This window comes from Eptatretus burgeri, chromosome 1 (assembly GCF_056783735.1).
Source record: "Eptatretus burgeri isolate ZD-2024b chromosome 1, Ebu_testis_v1, whole genome shotgun sequence".
In the NCBI taxonomy this organism is placed as follows: domain Eukaryota; kingdom Metazoa; phylum Chordata; class Myxini; order Myxiniformes; family Myxinidae; genus Eptatretus; species Eptatretus burgeri.
The window spans coordinates 114788616-114808311 of NC_140961.1; the positions used below are offsets into that span (position 1 = coordinate 114788616).

Here is a 19696-nt window from a genome sequence, read left to right on the forward strand (position 1 = left end):
ATCAACAGTACCAGCATGTGAGTAGTACAAGTGTGTTTGGAACAAACACGCTTTAATTAGGGGGTCTTAAACATGCTTGACATGTTAAAGTATATATTTGATTTTGCAAAATGTTAAAATACGGTATATATTTTATTATTACATAGTTATATTAATGACCCTTGGTTACGGTCGTGTTAAGAGTTCTCAGGCCCACTTTTTCAGATCCTGGAATGAATACTGCCCAAGACAAGGTTGCTTTTCCTCATGCCATTTTCACACAAAAATAGGTTTGATTGTCAAATTATCAGTAAAACATGATATATCAAAATCTTACCGGCTTTGTTTCCTGCTGCAGTGCTGGTCGTGCAACACGCATCTGGTTCGCCATTTTCAGAGCTTTGGCCAGGAACAGTCTCATAGGCAGTGTCGTGCCTTGGCAATGTTGCGTTTGAACCTTCTGCTCTTCTTGCAACCCATCTCATGTTAAGTGCTCTTCCATGTTCCTCACGGCACAACTGGTGGATTTATCAAGCAGATCACCAAATTAAATATTTGTTTTAAGACAATTTCTTTTTCATTTTGCATAGCAGAGTTAGTTCGACAGGATGGTGCAGAGTTAACAGTCTTACATTCTACCTGTCTCGGGTTATACAAGGTGTTTCAAAAGTCTTGAATCATAGTCAAAAAAAAAATATATATATATATATATATATATATATATATTGTTACGGTTGTGGAAATTCACAACACCATACAGGTTCCCCAGAGGTCAGTTATGTCGATAAGTGTGTGTCCAGGTTAGATTTCCCCACCGATGTCTAAAGGGCAGTATTCGTGTGCTGGGCTGTGCATCTTTGAGGGAGTATTATTCTTTTCTGTCTTTATTTTAAAACAAACATCTCCTCACCTTCATCTCCATGGCGCCCTCATTTGATCACCGGCAACGGCATCCACGAGCGAAGTCGAAAGCCGGTGATTTCTACCACGTCCGCGTTCCACGGCAGAATCGGATCAAAATGACAAAAGGGGTGGAGCCCGGGGGGGGTGAAAGGTCGGAGGTGAAAGACCAAACACCCCCCCCCCAAACCCGATAAAAGGGCGAACTGAGACTCCAAGCAGTTCAGTTGAGTTGGGAGCCAGTTGAGGACGGAGCTCTGGAGTTCAGCCAAGTCTGCAGAGCCGTGCAGTCGTGAGTTGGTGGAGGCAGCCAGAGAGAGGTCGCCAGCCAGCAACATAACGGTCCGAGGTGATCGGGCCCCGGGACAGTCCGAGCGATGCGGAGGAGTGGGCGGGCTCTTGAAAGAGCATCAACTCTGAAAGAGCGAGGCCCGTTCGCTCCTCTGAGGCATGGTCGGCTAGGCCCAATCGACCCGGCCGCACGGCTAAGCCTGGACCAACCGAGCTGCCAATACACCAGCTGCCGTGTTGATGACGAGACACACTGAGGGTCGCCGAATCAGGGCCCAGCGAGTCACCACGAGGGTGGCAGATAACCTGCGCGGTCTCGCGGAGCTCCTGCAGTCTTCACAGCTCCACAGAACATTAAAGGCCTACGGGCCCTGTTCTCTCTTTTCTTTCCTGGGGTTTTTGCATGGAAGTCTGTGGCACCTTGTCCAATAAGTAAAATTGTTAAGTGCATGTACGTAGTAAATAGACAATGGCTGTAGGTCTTTTTGCTCGTGTCCTGTCCCTTACCCCATTGCTTGCATACATGTATGAATAAATGTCATTGTTTGAATTCACCTGCTCGTTGCGTCCCTTCCTGCGTTGAGCTGCCGTGGTTGCGTTCGGAATAAATAGCTGGTTTTCTAACACCGATAAGCTGATCCGATCCAATGGGGCTTGGCGATAATACACCGCTCGGCAAATCGCAAACAGAGCGAGCTGCCTAAGCGGCTCGTTTCCGAGCAAGTTCCGTTGAGGTACAACCTCTAGGTAGTCTGCTAGGGCGTAGCCAGGCTGAGGCAGACGAGGCGGTTGCCTCGTTGCTCATTTCCTGAAATATGATCTGGCCTGAGCCCTCTGGGCATCTGAGCTCCCTGTGGAGTAAACTATCAAAGCTCCCTGGCAGTGCTCTGAATACTCTTATCTCCACTCCTATCACAATACCTAAATAGGACAATACCCCCCACCCCCACCCCCGACAGTGACTGAACAACCCTCCTCCCAGTACACTGATCTCATGAGGACACCTTGCGCATCCTCAAGGCTTGGGATGCCAGTCTGCACAGAAGAGTGGCACTAGCCTTCAACCATCATAAGGATGACGAGGAACATTGTGATTGAATGATGAGAGAACATGTGGGGTCGGGCGTGGTGAGGGTTTACCATTGGGGCTAAAATGTTTTGACACAAACAAAATTTACTGTTTGACTGTATGGATATATATATATATATATATATATATATATATATATATATATATATATATATATATATATATATATATATATATATATTTTTTTTTTCATGATTAATGTGGTTGAAATGAACATTAAAATTTTTTAATTTTGAGCATTGAAATTAGCCAAGAATAGGTTTCTGGGCATCAAAAATGCATTGGCTTCTGGGGGCCGCTCAAGGCCCCCCAGACCCCTCGCCGTAAAGGCTTCGCGCCGTTGGCGCTCGCAACGCTGCGCTGCACACACCGTCGCATCAAACAAGTTCACCTCTTTTCGCCTCATCGCTTTTGGACCTCTGGCTACACCCTTGGTCTGCCCGCGCGAATAATTAGGTAAATCGACCATTCGGCGAGCGGACCCTGTCGTGCGGGCAGAGCATTGACAAGGTTGTGGTGTGCTTAAAAACACCTGTAGCTGGATTTTGGCGTTCATCCGGAAAGCTACGACTGGATTGCCCGTCCGGTGGGCGCGCGGCCGCAATTAGCTCAAAGCGGTCGCCCGCACGCCAAACGTGTGGAAACCACAACAATATATATATATATGTATATATATATATGTGTATATATATATATATATATATATATAAATATAAATATATATATATATATGTATATATACATATATATATATATATATATATAAATATAAATATATATATATATATGTATATATACATATATTGTTGCAGTTCTGCAAAACCGCATGTCAGGCAATGGCAGCCAACATACAGTGAACCCCAGGCAGTTATTTTGGAAGTCTTTGTGCAGTCAAACCTTCCCCTCATGTCTCATGGGTTAACAGGACAAGGTGCGTTGAGTGGATCTTATAGCTCGGTCTAATTATATCTCTATCTTCTGTTCTGATTTCCATTCCAACCCTTTTCTTTTAGCCATGATACAAATCAAGCAAGCACACACGCCATTCAAAATGCGATTGAATATTTGCAATACAATTCCTCCTGTATCTTGGAACCCAAAAAATCAAAACAAACACACCATGCAGCCTCACGTGAGAGAATCACCATAAGAACGAAAATGCTACATGGCACATTCATGGCGACTCTTTCATCCACATCTGCGCACCAATTTCCAATGGTATCTCACCTTGCTCACCCCTCACTCACCAATAATTCACCACCTCGACCACCAATACCTCCCGCACATGGGAAAAATATTCCCGCCCCTCCTCCTACCTCTGTATCAATACAATTCGCCACTAAACAGAGGCGTCCTACACGGCTCAGGGTACTCGGAGCGCGTGATGCGGGGACAAGCAACGGACGTTGGTGGCACCAACTGCCTTTCGCCGGGGGTGTCCCGGGTGGGCACGTGGGATTGATATGACCCTTGTCCAGTCGTCAAAACACGGCAAGACGGATGGCGAGGGGATGGGAGAGTGGGAAGAGCACCCCGGGAGTTCGGTATGGAGCTCAGGGCCATGTCATGCCAGATGTGCGAATGAGACTGCTTCCGGCCCCAGGAGCCAGGCAGGGCGTGGCTAGGACCGCTGTGGCCCAAAAAGAGAAGCAGGATTTAGGTCACAGCACGTCGCTTCGAGTCGTCACCCCACCCGTCACCCCACCCGTCACCCAGGGCTTAAAGGCGGATCGCGCAACCGTCCGCCCTCTTCTTCGCCTCTCTGCTTCGTCCTATTCTTCACTGCTCTTCGTTGTCTGCCCATCGCTGGATCTTCACTCTTGGTTGGTGTGTGAGAGACATTCTTCTTACGGAGGACGAGTGCGGAGCGCATGTTGCCACGAGCCCTGGCAAAGTGACTAAGCAGGAGATAACATGCCGATTCTTGAGGTGGGAACGCTCAAGCGGAGCGTCTCACGGAGGTATACGCTACACTCACAGACCTTTGCATGACTACGCAAGGAATCTTTTTCCTCACGCATCTTCTCTCCTTTCTCTCTTTCCACCCCTCTATCTCGTCCCCTTTGGACGCACAAGAGCATCCATCACAGATTCGCAATCACAGTTTCCTCTGGCACGACACCACACCCATATATATATATATTGCACTACCCCACACCTCACACTCGCAAACCTTAGTCAGCAGTATTTCTCCCTCCTACCTCCCCCAAACGTACTGGGTTGCGTTGGTCAGCCGACCGCACCAGGTATTGCAAGGCCGTTTATCCTCATCTGCTCTCTTTCTTTCTGGCTAATCTAATCTTCCGTGTGTGTGTGTGTGTGTGTGTATGTGTATGTGTGTGTGTGTGTGTGTGTGTGTGTGTATGTGTATGTGTGTGTGTGTGTGTGTGTGTGTGTGTGTGTGTGTGTGTGTGTGTGTGTGTGTGTGTGTGTGTGTGTATGTGTGTGATGGCACCTCTCATAGCATAAACTAAGATTGTATAAGTTCTAATAGGATAAGTCTGCTCTGTGTCTGCTTTTGTAAATTGCTTACCTTTTGTCGCACCCCACAAATTCCTTGCTATCGCTGCTGTACAGAATAATAAACCCAATTTACTGTGCAACATACCTTTCCTCGCTTGAGTGTAAATAAATGCTTAGCATAGAAATGTTCCCAGCTCGTTTTCGTCTTTTCCTTCATTGGTCCAGCATGGTTCGTATGTTAGCCCAACTGGGACATTATCCCCCAATGATCTGTTTTTCTAGCCGGTACATCCTTGGGCAGTTATGCTCTGCTGCATCTGATCCAGTTGGAACAAGGCATACTGAGGGCGTGTCCCCCGGTAATTAGATCACATGACCATTAGGTAAACGGTATTTATTAGATGGAGGACCCTAAGTCACGTGGTCGAGTTATTGTCGTTCACGGTCGATTAGCGACCCACAGTGTCACAAATTATTCATGTGCGCCTGCCTACGATTCTGGAGAGTCTTGTGGGAACCAGAAGTTGCTTCCCCCCCCCCACCACACCCCTTCATGGTCTTCTCAGCCCCGACCCCAGGTCTGCTGCAATAGATATAGATATATATATATATATATATATATATATATATATATATATATATATATATATATATATATATATATATATATATATATATATATTTGTAGATTCCAACCCGTCGGCGTGCGCACGACCGCGTCTAACCAATAGCGGTCGCTTCGCCCACCGAACGGACAATCCAGTCGTGACTTTCTGGGACAACGCCAGAAACCAGTCACGGGTGGGTTTTTAATCCCACCACGGCCCAGTCCGTATTTTACCCGCGTGAAATAGGGTCAATCGCCGAATATCGATAGACCTAAGTACCCGCGCGGGTAACCTACCGAGGGACCGTACCTCGGCGAAGGCCTGCTTGGACACGAACCGCTTAAACGGTCCATTCCGTTCTGGGATAACCGAGCGGGTATTCTCGCCAGACCTGATTCTATTTATCGGCTATTTAAAAACCAACTATATTCCGAGTGCAAGATGGGGCAGTTCAATGAGGGAATGGACGCAACGAACACGTTTACATTCACACAAGGATATTTATTATAATAAAGCACGTATGCAATTAAACAAGGCAAAACACGTATGCAATTATATAAGCAACAAAAGCACGACAAAAGAATTACAACCGTCTACTTATTATGTACAGTCATTTGCACTTAACAGCAGTTCCTACTTATTAGATGGGCCCACGGACACACGTACACACACACACACACACACACACACACACACACACACACACACACACACACACACACACACACACACACACACACACACACACACACACAATGGTGGCAGAGGACTTTAATAATGAGCTCCAGATCGGAGGACAGGTGAGCTGAAACCCAGAGCCTATCTCGAACCTCTCCACCTCGTATGGTCTTCAAGTTGTTCGGACCCAGGCTCCAGCGAGAGCGAGCTGGATCCAATCGCCGTGAGCTGCGATCCTTCCCGAGCTCCTGCGAATCCTCCCGCACTTCTCAACACGTGCTGGTGAGACGAGGCGCCGATCCTTCCCGTCGATGCGTCGCTTCCCCGAGGAACCACCTCCAAGAAGAGGTCGATGAGTCGCAACAAGCCGGGAACCAAAATGGAGAACAAAGAGCTCCACGAACCAAGAAGAAAAAGCCACCAATCGCAGCTCGAGCCGAGCGACCGGCTTAACTTTCTTCCAAACAGGGCAGCTTGAAGCAAAAAGCTCTCCCGAGCCAAACAGAAGCTGAAGCTCACTGAACCACCAAAGCAAAAAGCCTCCTCCCAAGCCAGGCCGCAGCCGAAGCTCACTGAGCCAGCCGAAGCAAAAAGCTTCCGAAGGCCTCAACCCTAACGCAAGCCAAGCAGGACCCGACGGTCTGCTGAACGACTCCCCTCAACTCCCTTCTCCAACTCTGCCCACGAACAAAGAAAAGATCTCCTCTTATCCTTCTCCCGCCCTTCCCCCGCTCCCGGCGTGACTCGTGACTCATGCCCTCATGCTCCATCCCCCGCTCAACCACGGGTGGGAGAGAGTTGTTGACATCATGGGTCACGGGACGGCAGGGTTCTTCTTCCTCTTCACAGAAGAGGGGGGGAGGGACGTCTCCATTGTTTCGTTCCTTAACTATTAAATTGATCTGCAGCGCATCTAATCGATTTCTGAACATTTAAACAATGGAAGGTGAGCTGTCAAGGGAACAAGCACTTATCGACATAGCTGCATAAAGGAACCTGAATGTTGTGTGCAATCGAATTCCCAAATTCGTAACACTACTCCCTCCCCTTTTTACAGACTCGTCCCGAGTCGTCAAATTTTCGTGTGACCAGCATGTGTAAGTTATCCCCAAGTACGTTCTACCTTCGGATCACTGAGTGGGACATTTCTTTATACGTGTCCCAAAAATAAATAACCGAATGCGCTGCGTAACTAACTAAACAAACTGTCACAGACTCATTCGGACAACTTAACTAAAATTGCCAGCGCTAAAACAAACATGCAGGTGAGGTTCTACGTATTTAGAATTGTCACTCAACTTATCCATTACTTAACCATGGCCCAGGACTTGTGATCTGTGAAAGGGGAGAAGGTAAAAGTCATTTCAAAGATCATTGATGCAGGGGAATGGATAGAGATCGCAAAAAAAACAAAACACAAATGAGCATGATGGATGCACGGGCTGCCTGCAGGGCAGTCCTTGCAAAACTGAATGGTCGTGGCGCACATGGTGATGGATGGACACAGGGGCAAACACAAACAAGGGCTAGCAGGCATAGGGTCATGGCAGAGGCAGGCAAACTAGGCATGGCAAGGCAAGTCCATGCAGAACAGGCGGCTGCAGCACAACAGGCCGGCAATGAAGCTGGCCGGCCTCTGGTGTGGTTCCATCAGGTCTGGAGGGAGTGTGGTGGTGCCGGCTGCTCTGAAGGCGGGCTCGGACCAAGCCTACTGTCTCCCCCCACTCTATCGCCTTTGCCTGTCTGTCCATACCCACTCCCTTAATTTGCCACAAAACACAACGAAATTTTGCCCCTCTTTATTTTTATTACATTAATTTCCCTTTTATAATTGTCTACCTAACCCCCTTTATCGTCATTGCCTGGCTAGCCTATCATGTCCACCTAGCCTACTCCCAACCCCTACGTTCCCTCTCTGGAAGGGAATAGGGAGAGGCTAGCGTCCTTTCTCGAGGCCCAACGAAGCCTCAGAATGGCCTCTTCAGAGTTCAGCGATCTACCAAGGTGAGTCTTGCGGCCTACAACGAGCGAAGGGATGGATGGTGCGAAGGGGTACATCTCCTATCTACCAACATTCATTAACCTGAAACTACCCCGGGGCTTTCCAAAAACGCCTCACACTTTAAAACTATTGGTTCTAAAAACCATGATTCCCGTCGCCTGTGTTGGTGTCCATTATAAATTTGGGCCTTGCCCTCAAATTTTCATTCGTGCCCTCGCACAATTTCCTGGCTGGGCAGTGTGGCTCAACTGGCAGGAACTCCCCCTCTGCCGAATTCTAACCATGGCACCCCCAGGTCCTCAGGCTGCCTCCGAGCCTAGCTGCTCCCTACAACGCGGGGGGTTGCCCTCTCTGGCATTGCCCCCCTCCGATGCCCACGTGGCGTGTTGATGCCCCGGGTCCCTTTCCGAGGGTCGCCCGTGCCCTCTGCACTGCCCCCATGGCATTCTGGCGCTACGGGTCCTGTTTCCGACGGGTCGCCCGTGCCCACTACACTATCCTGGCCCCTCTTGGGCCCTTGGCCAACTCTGGCCGATGAGTCCGGTGCCCGGGGTGCCCACTAAACAAATACTCAACTTTCTACAGCCACGCTCCCAGCCGGTCCATGAACTCTTGCACCCCTCCAAACAGGTTTCGTGCCTTCTCTCGACACCAACAACAAAACGACCTCCTTTTACTAAATTGACTACCCACTAACCAACAATAAAACTGACCCCAGGGTCTCTTGGGTGGGAATCACTCCTCCCCCCAGTCATCACACCAAGCATACCACATTCGCTCCATTCACACACTTGGGCCCGCTGTCCCACACTAATTCCTCATACACTTTCCATTTCACAACTCACACCAACACTATACTGCCATCCTTCCTAATTAAATCCCCTGACTAACTCCTGCTCCCTCGTCATCCCTTAAATCAATGCACATTCCTTTTACTCTACGTAGCGAAGCTACGTCTCCACTTCACATTTCATGTCTGTCACTGTCTCAAAAATCCAAAAATTCCCATTTCCTAAATCTAAATTGAAATCCCTCTTACTAATCCATTCCATGGGCTCGATAAGGAACAACTCATGTCCCCATGAAGCCGGTCTAACTATCGCTAACCCATCCCCCTCACTAGTAGTTCCTGTGCCCCCTAACAGGGGGTCTTCCACCCCCTGCCTGGGGCTCGTGTCCACTCGAAGTGGCGAGGCTTGCGTTTTTTTTTTCTGCGCACACCAGCGCGGCAATTCGCAACCTGCCCGTGACGTCATGGCAGCTGTTCGCGCACCTCGTCCCCTTGGACGGTAACATCCAGCAGGGATTCCCTTCTGCCGGATTTCAACCATGCAGCCAAGACGTCACTGCGCATCCCAAAGCAAGCCCCGTGTTTTGAGGGGTTCCCCACGCGAACACATGTGCTCTGCTCATCGGAGCTTCACGCACACGCTCGCGTGGAGAACCCGTCCGGTCCAAATCCATATCCAGCCTACCTTATGTCCATACGCGGGATCAGCTAATCCACCGCGTGCGTTTCCGGACTGGGTTTCACTCGCGTAGCCGCGCACGTGGCGGCCTCGTGCGGAGCACAGCACGGACCCCGCGCTCGCTGCTGTGCCAATCCGGCACGGTCCTCAAAACAGCTACGGCCGCTACCTGGCTTTTGTCCCTCATCTGTCGCAGTCGTCGACGCCAATCAACGCGCACACTCCTGCTAGCCACGATGCTCACACACCTCACCATTACACTCGGACATGTGGTTGCGGTCTCCCACATGCTAACCGCCATCTCCCTCTCATACCTCCACCTGACACACGCGGTCTCTCGCACACGTCGCCTTTCACTCACACACGGTGTTTCATCCACACGCGGTGCTTCATCCACACGCGGTGCTTCATCCACACGCGGTGCTTCATCCACACGCGGTGCTTCATCCACACGCGGTGCTTCATCCACACGCGGTGTTTCATCCACACGCGGTGCTTCATCCACACGCGGTGCTTCATCCACACCATGCGTGCTGGAAAGCACGCATTTTGGCACACTCACAAACACACATTTCAACACCACACACACCGCAACAACCATGCTGGGAATTAGCACCACCACAAGGGGTCCCGGGGTTTCCATAACCCCCAAGCTCCGCGTGCACCCGTTCGCCTCACTCATCCGCTCCACCTCGCAAAGCTCGACCGGACCCACCTGGTCGTGATCTGCTTCAAGGGGGCACATTCCCTCCCCCGTTCCTGAAGGAGGCTATCCAGCTGCTTGCACCGGGTCACGACACCTTCCCCGAGCTCCCCTCATGGTCCCTCCCTACCTCTGTGCGTGTGTGTGTGTGTGTGTGTGTGTGTGTGTGTGTGTGTGTGTGTGTGTGTGTGTGTGTGTGTGTGTGTGTGTGTGTGTGTGTTCATTTTTAATTTCTTCCACCCCGTCCAATTCATCCTCTATCTCCCGTGTCTCTGTTTCTGTGACTATTTGCGTTTCCGTCACCTTGTTCGTTTCCTTCGTCTCCACTATTATTTCTGCCGTCGTCACCCCGTGTCTCGTCTTATACGTTTCGGTCTCCCCTTTTAATTTTTCCCTCTCCGTCACCGTCACTCTCACTGCCGTTACGAGTCTCATCGAACACGTCTCCCGTATTATTTTGTCCTCCACACAGTCCACACTCCCCCTCAGCTCGCTCGCTCCAGCACGTGGCGCCGCCATTATGCCCGCCTGCAGGCATCGCCCCACGCGTTGCATCTCACCCCGCATTTTTTTCATTTCGTTTGTCATATTCGCATTCATTCTGTTATTCATCCTGCACGCATTTGTTTTTATTTAATTTGTGTTTGTTTCCATTCTGTTATTCATTTTGTCCATCTTGCTGTTTATTCCGTTATTCATTTCTGCCAGCATTGCGAATAACTGGGCCATGTTAAATGTACACGGCTGAGCCGCTTCAGCAAGGATCGGGGCGGGAGTGAGGGGGGATCTTGACAGAGGAAGGGAGGCAGGTTGAAAACCGCGGCCGCCGCGCCCATTTCGGGTTCTGGGTTTGGTTGTGGGGGAAATTCAACCTGCATCCCAATGGGAATGTCCTGCACGGGGATCTCATCCTGGGTCATGGATTCTGACATTTCAAAATCTATTTCCAAACCCTCCTACCCCCGTTCGCCTTGAACCGCCATCTTGTTTATCAGAATAATTTTTACCACTCGCAATTTGATGGGAATCGAGGGTCGCTCCACACACCCCTGATCCGATTCCCGTTAATTTGATTGGAGGCGGGACGGATTTGAATCCCACACTCCTGAACACCAGTGTTGTAGATTCCCGCCCGCCGGCGTGCGAACGACCGCGTCAAACCAATAGCGGTCGCTTCGCCCACCGAACGGACAATCCAGTCGCGGCTTTCCGGATCAACGCCGGAACCAGCCACAGGTGTGTTTTTAACCACACCACAACCTTGTCCGCACTCTACCCGCGCGCTACAGGGTCCGATCACCAAATCTTAGATTTACCTAATTATTCGCACGGGTAGGTTACCGAGAGATTGTACCTCAACGGGACCACTTGGAAACGAGCCGCTTAAGCAGCTCGCTTCCTTTTGGGATAACCGAGCGGGGTATTATCGCTCAATCCCGTTGGACCCGATCACTTTACCGGCTATCTAAAAACCAACGATATTCCGAGTGCAAGATGGCAGCTCAATTAAGGGAAGAGGACGCAACGAACAGGTTTACATTTACACAAGGACATTTATTATAATAAAGCACGTATGCAATTAAACAAGGCAAAACACGTATTCAATTATACAAACGACAAAAGCACGACAAAAGAACTACGACCGTCTTTATGAAATGCAATGCAAACATTTACAGCACACAAAGCACTTAACAATTTCCTACTTAATAGATGGGCCCACGGACACGCGTACGCACACACACACACACCCAAGAAATGATGGCAGAGGACAGGTGAGCTGAAACCCAGAACCTATCTTGAACCTCTCCACCTCGTGTGGTCTTCAAGTTGTTCGGACCCGGGCGAGAGCGAGAGCGAGCTGGATCCAATCGCCGTGAGCTGCGATTCTTCCTGAGCCCCCGCGAATCCTCCCGCGCTTCTCAACACGTGCTGGTGAGACGAGGCGCCGATGCACCGCTTCCCCGAGGAACCACCTCCAAGAAGAGGTCGATGAGTCGCACCAAGCCAGGAACCAAAATGGAGAACAAAGAGCTCCACGGACCAAGAAGAAGAAGCCACCACTCGCAGCTCGAGCCGAGCGACCGGCTTAACTTTCTTCCAAACAGGGCAGCTTGAAGCGAAAAGCTCTCCCGAGCCAAACAGAAGCCAAAGCTCACTGAACCACCAAAGCAAAAAGCCTCCTCCCGAGCCAGGCCGCAGCCGAAGCTCACTGAGCCAGCCGAAGCAAAAAGCTTCCGAAGGCCTCAACCCTAACGCAAGCCAAGCAGGACCCGACGGTCTGCTGAACGACTCCCCTCAACTCCCTTCTCCAACTCTGCCCACGAACAAAGAAAAGATCTCCTCTTATCCTTCTCCCGCCCTTCCCCCGCTCCTGGCTAACTCGTGACTCATGCTCCATCCCCCGCTCAACCACGGGTGGGAGGGAGTTGTTGACATCATGAGTCATGGGACGGCAGGGTTCTTCTTCCTCTTCGCAGAAGAGGGGGGGGGACTCCATTGTTTCGTTCCTTAACTATTAAATTGATCCGCAGCGCATCTAATCGATTTCTGAACATTTAAACAATGGAAGGTGAGCTATCTTGGGAACAAGCACTTATCGACATAGCTGACTAAAAGAACCTGAATGTTGTGTGGAATCGAATTCCAAAATTCGTAACAATATATATATATATATATATATATATATATATATATATATACATATATACATATATACACATATATACATATACACATATATACATATATATACACATATATACACATATATATATATATATATATATATATATATATATATATATATATATATATATATATATATATATACATACACACACATATATACGCACGCACGCACGCACGCACGCACGCACGCACGCACACACACACACACACACACACACAAATAAATTCCATACGGCTGAAGTCTTATTGAGGCTCCGCCCACACTGGTCGCCTATAAAAAGGACGGGAGGACCGCCTTGGTGACGGTTGTTTATAGCTTCTGACGGTTGGTGACAGCTGGACCGGTCCTGCTGGTTCTGCCCGGTACCTGGCTCTTGGCATACCTGAATCTTGGCGTTCCTAGTTCCTGGGAGCAACGTCGTGACATCGATTAGTGTTCGAGCCTGTTTGCAGGTGGATGCACGGCAGGGCAGGGTGCTGGCAGCGGACCAAGGCACGCTTACGTTTTGGGTCATTTTAGTAGATGCATGATGACTTATGCCTTGGTAAGCCGAGACCGGATTTCTTTTCCCCCTGAATGATCTGCTGGGTACCCATGTCTTGTGTTTATTGTTGAGTAAGGCATAGTGGTAAGCATCTACTCTTTGTCTATTTTTCAATAACTGCTTGTTGAAGTCTCTCTTTGTTTGAGATTATTTTGATTGATTTGAATTAATCCATTTACAAACAACAAGCATTTTACGTAGATAAAAATACATATACATATGTATATACATAAATGAGACAATGCCTTTGAGGTGGATCGGATGCCGTGGACGGATATAATGGCTTCCACATAGTACAGATTTAATGCCACTTGACTTATTTTCTTTGGGAACACATGAAATCATTGGTTTATAATACAACACCACACATTGTTGAAGATGTTATTGCAGTTGTAGAAAGACCCTGGGAGGTTGCACTCAACACATAAGGGATCCCTAGTTTAGATATCTCCATATCAATTTTGTTTAGGTTACCCTTCCTCTCTCATCAGGGACAGGGAAATGTGTTGTGCGTGTATATCAGGTTCGAATCTCCTTTGTAATTATTCCCTTTCTAAAATCTGTTTCTTTGTCTATCCCTCCTAAAATATATATATATATATATATATATATATATATATATATATATATATATATATATATGTAGTTACACACACACACACACACACACACACACACACACACACACACACACACACACACACACACACACACACACACACACACACCTTCATCTCTCTCCCTCTCTCTCCACCTTTGTATAGCGCAACAATGCACACAGAACTATGTGAGGAATGCTATTTTATGGTCACATCTGATCCATAATTAATACATATATATATATATATATATATATATATATGTATATATATATATATATATATATATATATATATATATATATATATATATATATATATATATATATATATATATATATATATATATATATATATATGTTTGATGTAGGGATTCAAACCCATTTTTATATATTCTGTAATGCATTTTAAAACTCTCTATAGTTTTTGTGGCATTGTTTACCAGTGAGTCAGTCCACCAGATGCCCTCTGAAGGCACTGGTTGTGTTGTTTTAGTGATAACAAACCGAGACATGTCCTTTGTCATGTAAAGCCAAACGTTATCTTGTTTTTCTCAAGCATTCCACTCCTGGGCTCTTGTTTAGTTTGAAGCTAGATATGTCCTTACTCTTACCATCTTTGTGAACTTAGTAGGGGTTTTTGTTTGTCCTTCAAACACTCCACAGTGATAAGAAGTCTGGGGCAAGGGAGAGGGATTGTCTAAGATGATTTCTGGGCCCTAAGATAAGCTGTTCGATTGTTCCACCCTCCCTTGGGGGAGGGAAGGGAAACTCTTAGCTCATATCTGAGTACACATTTGGAGATCTTGTCACACCAACTTGGGTTAAAGTATAACCAGAGATAGATTGGAATTATAGATAGATTGTATATAAGGGAGAGTTTTTGAATGCAAGACTCAGTGTGGTTTTGGTAGCTCTCCAATGTGCTGGTTGAGCTGCTAACATCACCTCCGCTGGCATGTGGTCCTTCAATAAAGCTGCATTTTGGTGAATCCTCTTCTGCTGACTCTCTTCATGCCAGGCCGGAGAATGGAGTCTTCACAAACTACATGCACACATTACATTACAAGACACTCACATTTCATTACCAATCAAAGCCATTCCAGCGCTATCTGGGTCTTCCACATTGCACCATTTCAGCACTGGCATCGCCGCCCTGCAGGCCATTCAACACCAGGTGCACCGCAGTGAGGGAAGCTACATGGCCAACCCTCTGAGCAGCTATGAAGAAGGTCAATGCACACCAATGACAAAGCGACATGTGGAGGTCAAAGGGTGCTGAGGTGACCTTAGCTCCCAAAAGTCATGCCTCGCCCAGGAGCAATAAAAGCCGGATAATTCCAAGCATCGCTGCTGCTTCGCATCTGGGAAATGACATGAGACAAGCTGCACCACAAAACGAGCCTTGACAAGGACGAACTTCTGCGAGGATGAGCAGGCTGGTACCATGAAGCCAAGGGTGGACAGGCAGTGGAGGTGCCCAGGATGCAGTGGCCAAACACACTGACTTGCACAATCTTTCACTTCTATTACCGCTTCCAATTTGTTTACTTGAGACATAAAAAAGATTCGATGATTGCCGCTTTACCCATCAGGGCACGGAGCGCTTCAACAATTTCTCCTTGACCCATCAGGGCGGGGTTAGTGATTCACACCCTCACAGTTACTTCTCATGCAGATACTCCTCTTCCTCCCTTTCCTCCCTCACCTTCATGTTGGGATCCATGTGGGCCAGCCAGCTACAGTGCGGGTGAGAAAGGGGCCGATAATATTCCCCGACTTCTTCTTCCTCTGTCTATCCCCTTTCTTGTCCAATTTCTCTGTTGAATGAGGCGTGCCTGTATTTTGTTTTCATGACAATGCCAAATGCATAAGTGGTTCTTTCCATGCTTGGAGTTAAGATTGTTCTTTGTGACACTGCATATTTGTGAATACATGCTTGTAAATACGTGCCGAATAAATCATTATAAACTTCCCAAATCTGTTTGATCGTCTGTTTCCTCCATTGGTTAGACAGAGTATGTCATAAGTAGATGGGAGATTGTACCCCACTGAATCACTACGCTCGACGAGCTGACATCCCACTTATGGTTCTGCTCGGCTGTAGCTAATTAATAGATAAGGGTGGGGCATCAGAGCATGGTTCCCCATCTGGGATAACTAAATCACGAGGAAGGTAATGTGAGATTATGACACGGGGACCCTACCAGATTTTGTCAACTCAGACGACATCCACGGTTGCTTAGCAACTCAATGTGCTGCAGAGTTATCTGCGGTTCATCGACTTCAGAGTCAGAGGTCAGTCAGAGCGGTTCGTCGACTCCAAGTCACCCCTCGTGATCACCACGACCCCGAACCCATCACAATATGAAGAAATAAATCAGCAACGAATGTGCTAAAATCGGTGTCAATGTTAAGAAACGTTCAAAGAAACCTACAGACACAAATTGATATGTGTATGTATGTCAGTGGATCACAATTTGCACAAGTTTTATAACAGAATTGTAAAATAAATATCCCGATGATTCCTGATTTTTGAAACACCCTGTGTTCTTGTCTTGGCCTGACTATAAATTGTTGGGTTGGTGTTTCACAGGCACACCATTGTATCATAAAGTGTGCTGTCCCTCAGATTGTCGTTAAGCTGGGTGTCCCATCTGCCAGCATTAGTTGGTAGACATTTAAGATCCCATGCTGTCTTTCATAAAGAGTAGAAGAATTATCACCGGCACTATGAACAAATTACAAATGCTGGTTTCTGAAAGGCTTTGGCCAAATATTTCCCCCAGCCAAGCCCACGTGAAGGTGGAAATAATTGGGGCCGTTCGAGTAGTCGTAATCGTATTGCAGGGATATAAAGTTGAATTATCTATTCACAATAAACACATTCAAGTTTTAGTGCAATGTTAAAAGGGTCCAATTATTTACAGGTGCAAGTCCAGATTTACAGCCCTTCCGAACCCTTATTGGCACTAATCCAGAAATTCACTTTAATCTTGCTTCATTTTTAACTGCTTATCAAACCCAAACGAAACATTTTAGGGACAAGCATAGTCTGAAAACAATAACCTCATATATAATGTCAACCGACACATTGTTCATCACAATCAGAAGAATGTTGCGATTGGATTCTGTATCATCATTGATGTTGTTTTTATACAACTTACCAATTGCAAAACTCCCTTCCAGTGATGTCGACATAAAATAGCAGCAATGACCAAGAGCAGAAGTAAAATGATGACAACAAGAACAACCACAACCACGTGCACAACCCCTCCAGGTTGAGGTTCAATTGCACTCGTCATTGTCACCAGGAGTGGAGATTCTAGTCAAGACAAATAATGAGAAAAGACAAACACGTAATCTTGATATTTTGTCGCTGGTATTGGTGTTACATGATGATGCATATTACAATATGACCATTATCATCCAATGCACCACGTACAACGGCTCAAGCAGCAAGCAGCTTTGATTTTAAAGCATCGGTTAGCTTGATTAGCAATCCTCTCTGGACCAACGGTTCATAATGTACAGAACTACTTACCCTACGAGCGACGTGTAACCAGATTGTTGATTTAGGTATCCTGAGATAGAAACTGTCTTGCTGTAAATGTAGATGCACTGATCTATATTTTCCAATCAACCCCCAAACACTCCTGACTATTTATTCTGCTCTTACCCCAGCTCACCCCTCCCCCTCCACCACCATACCCCATGTGCCCAGCTCTTTTCCAGGTAATTTTGAAAAATTAGCAACAGATCATTTCCCTGAAACATGTCTTTTCATCAAAGATAGACCCACATTCTCACTTTGTTCCCCCCATAAGTGCCTGGCAGCCTCATCTCTACATTTATTTTCATATATTATTGCTGCGGTTCTCGGAACCGCAAGCCTCCAAAGCAATAGCAACCATCATACAGCGGTTCCCAGACAGTTAGTCCACTAATGTACGTTCAGATCGTCCCTTCTCTTTTGTTGAGCGGGACAACGGTTGAATAATGGTTGTGCTGAAAATTACACAATATATCTCTATGTGTGTGTGTGTGTGTGTGTGTGTGTGTGTGTGTATATATATATATATATATATATATATATATATATATATATATATATATATATATATATATATATATATATATATATATATATATATATATATAAATATATATATATATATATATATACACATTTATTCCACTCATGTACGTTCAGATCGTCCCTTCTCTTTTGTTTTGTGGGACAATGGGACAGTGCGTTGTGTGGATCTCATAGTTTGGTCTGATTAAATCTCCATCTTCATTCCTACTCTTTTACTCGTCTTCATGAAATCCTCGTCTTACGACACAGGGATATGGTACACCTATTTTAACCGGGGTATACACCGGCCCAGTATACTAGTACTCATTTCGTCGACCTCGGAAGGATGACAGGCTGAGTCAACCCCCTGGTGTATTAATTCAGTGGCCCAACGGGGCTTGAACTCAGGACCTTTTGGATCCCAAGCCGCTGCACTAACCACTGCGCCAACACCAGGATATATACATACATACATATCTTCTCTTATTCTTCTTTCGGCTGCTCCCGTTAGGGGTCGCCACAGCGGATCAACCGTCTTCATTTCGCTCTATCCTCCACATCTTCCAATGACACTCCAACCACCCACATGTCCGCCCTCACCGCATCCATGAACCTCTTCTTTGGCCTTCCTCTTCTCCTCCTGCCTGGCGGCTCCATCCTCAGCATCCTTCTCCCGATATACTCCACTTCCCTCCTGTGCACATGTCCAAACCATCTCAATCTCGCCTCTCTCACTTTGTCTCCAAACTGTCCTACCTGCGCTGTCCCACTAATACACTCATTCCTTATCCTATCCATCCTCGTCACTCCCAACGAGAATCGCAGCATCTTTAGCTCTGCCACCTCCAGCTCCGCTTCCTGTCTTTTATTTAGCGCCACCGCCTCCAAACCATACAACATAGCTTGTCTCACTACCGTCTTATATACTTTCCCCTTCACTCTTGCAGCTACCCTTCTGTCACAAATCACTCCTGCAACTCTTCTCCAACCACTCCATCCTGCCTACACTCTCTTTTTCACTTCTCTACCACACTCTCCGTTACTTTGGACAGTTGATCCCAAGTATTTAAACAAATATATATATATATATATATATATATATATATATATATATATATATACATATATACATATATACATATATACATATATACATATATACATATATTCATATATACTTAGATATATACATATATACATATATTCATAGATACATATATACATATATATATATATATATATATACATATATATATATATATATACATATATACATATATACATATATATATATATATATATATATATATATATATATATATACACATATATATAGACATATACAGGGTGGCCTGAAAGTCTCTTTACCCCTTCCCAGTGAAGCATTGTTCTTGAACTCTTAATATACAGGTTTTATTGTACAGTACTTACAATAATTAACTTGTCATTGTATCTGTATGTGCTCCATCATTCTTCTGAGTCAGTGTATCCGCATATCATAGCGGGCGAGGGGGCGAGGGCAGAGGGTAAGGGACGGAGGGAAGTGCGAGAAATTTATAAGGGGTAAAGTAACTTTCAGGCTATCCTGTATATAAATACATGCA

The 19696-nt window shown here is 46.5% G+C and overlaps 1 protein-coding gene across 5 annotated transcripts in view; it reads right to left on the reverse strand.

Annotated features, from left to right (window-relative positions):
- The window catches only part of LOC147035226 (discoidin domain-containing receptor 2-like), a 100727-nt gene that overhangs the window by 17644 nt on the left and 63387 nt on the right, over nt 1-19696 (reverse strand). For all 5 annotated transcript variants that reach the window (XR_015061804.1, XM_085895677.1, XM_085895669.1 and 2 more), the window contains 2 exons: nt 17182-17339; nt 317-497 (listed from right to left, as the gene is read on the reverse strand). Coding sequence is in view for 4 of the 5 variants with exons in the window: in XM_085895677.1 (XP_085751803.1) it covers nt 317-497; nt 17182-17339 (339 nt within the window). In the remaining variant the exon portion in view is untranslated. The remainder of the gene's footprint in view (nt 1-316; nt 498-17181; nt 17340-19696) is intronic.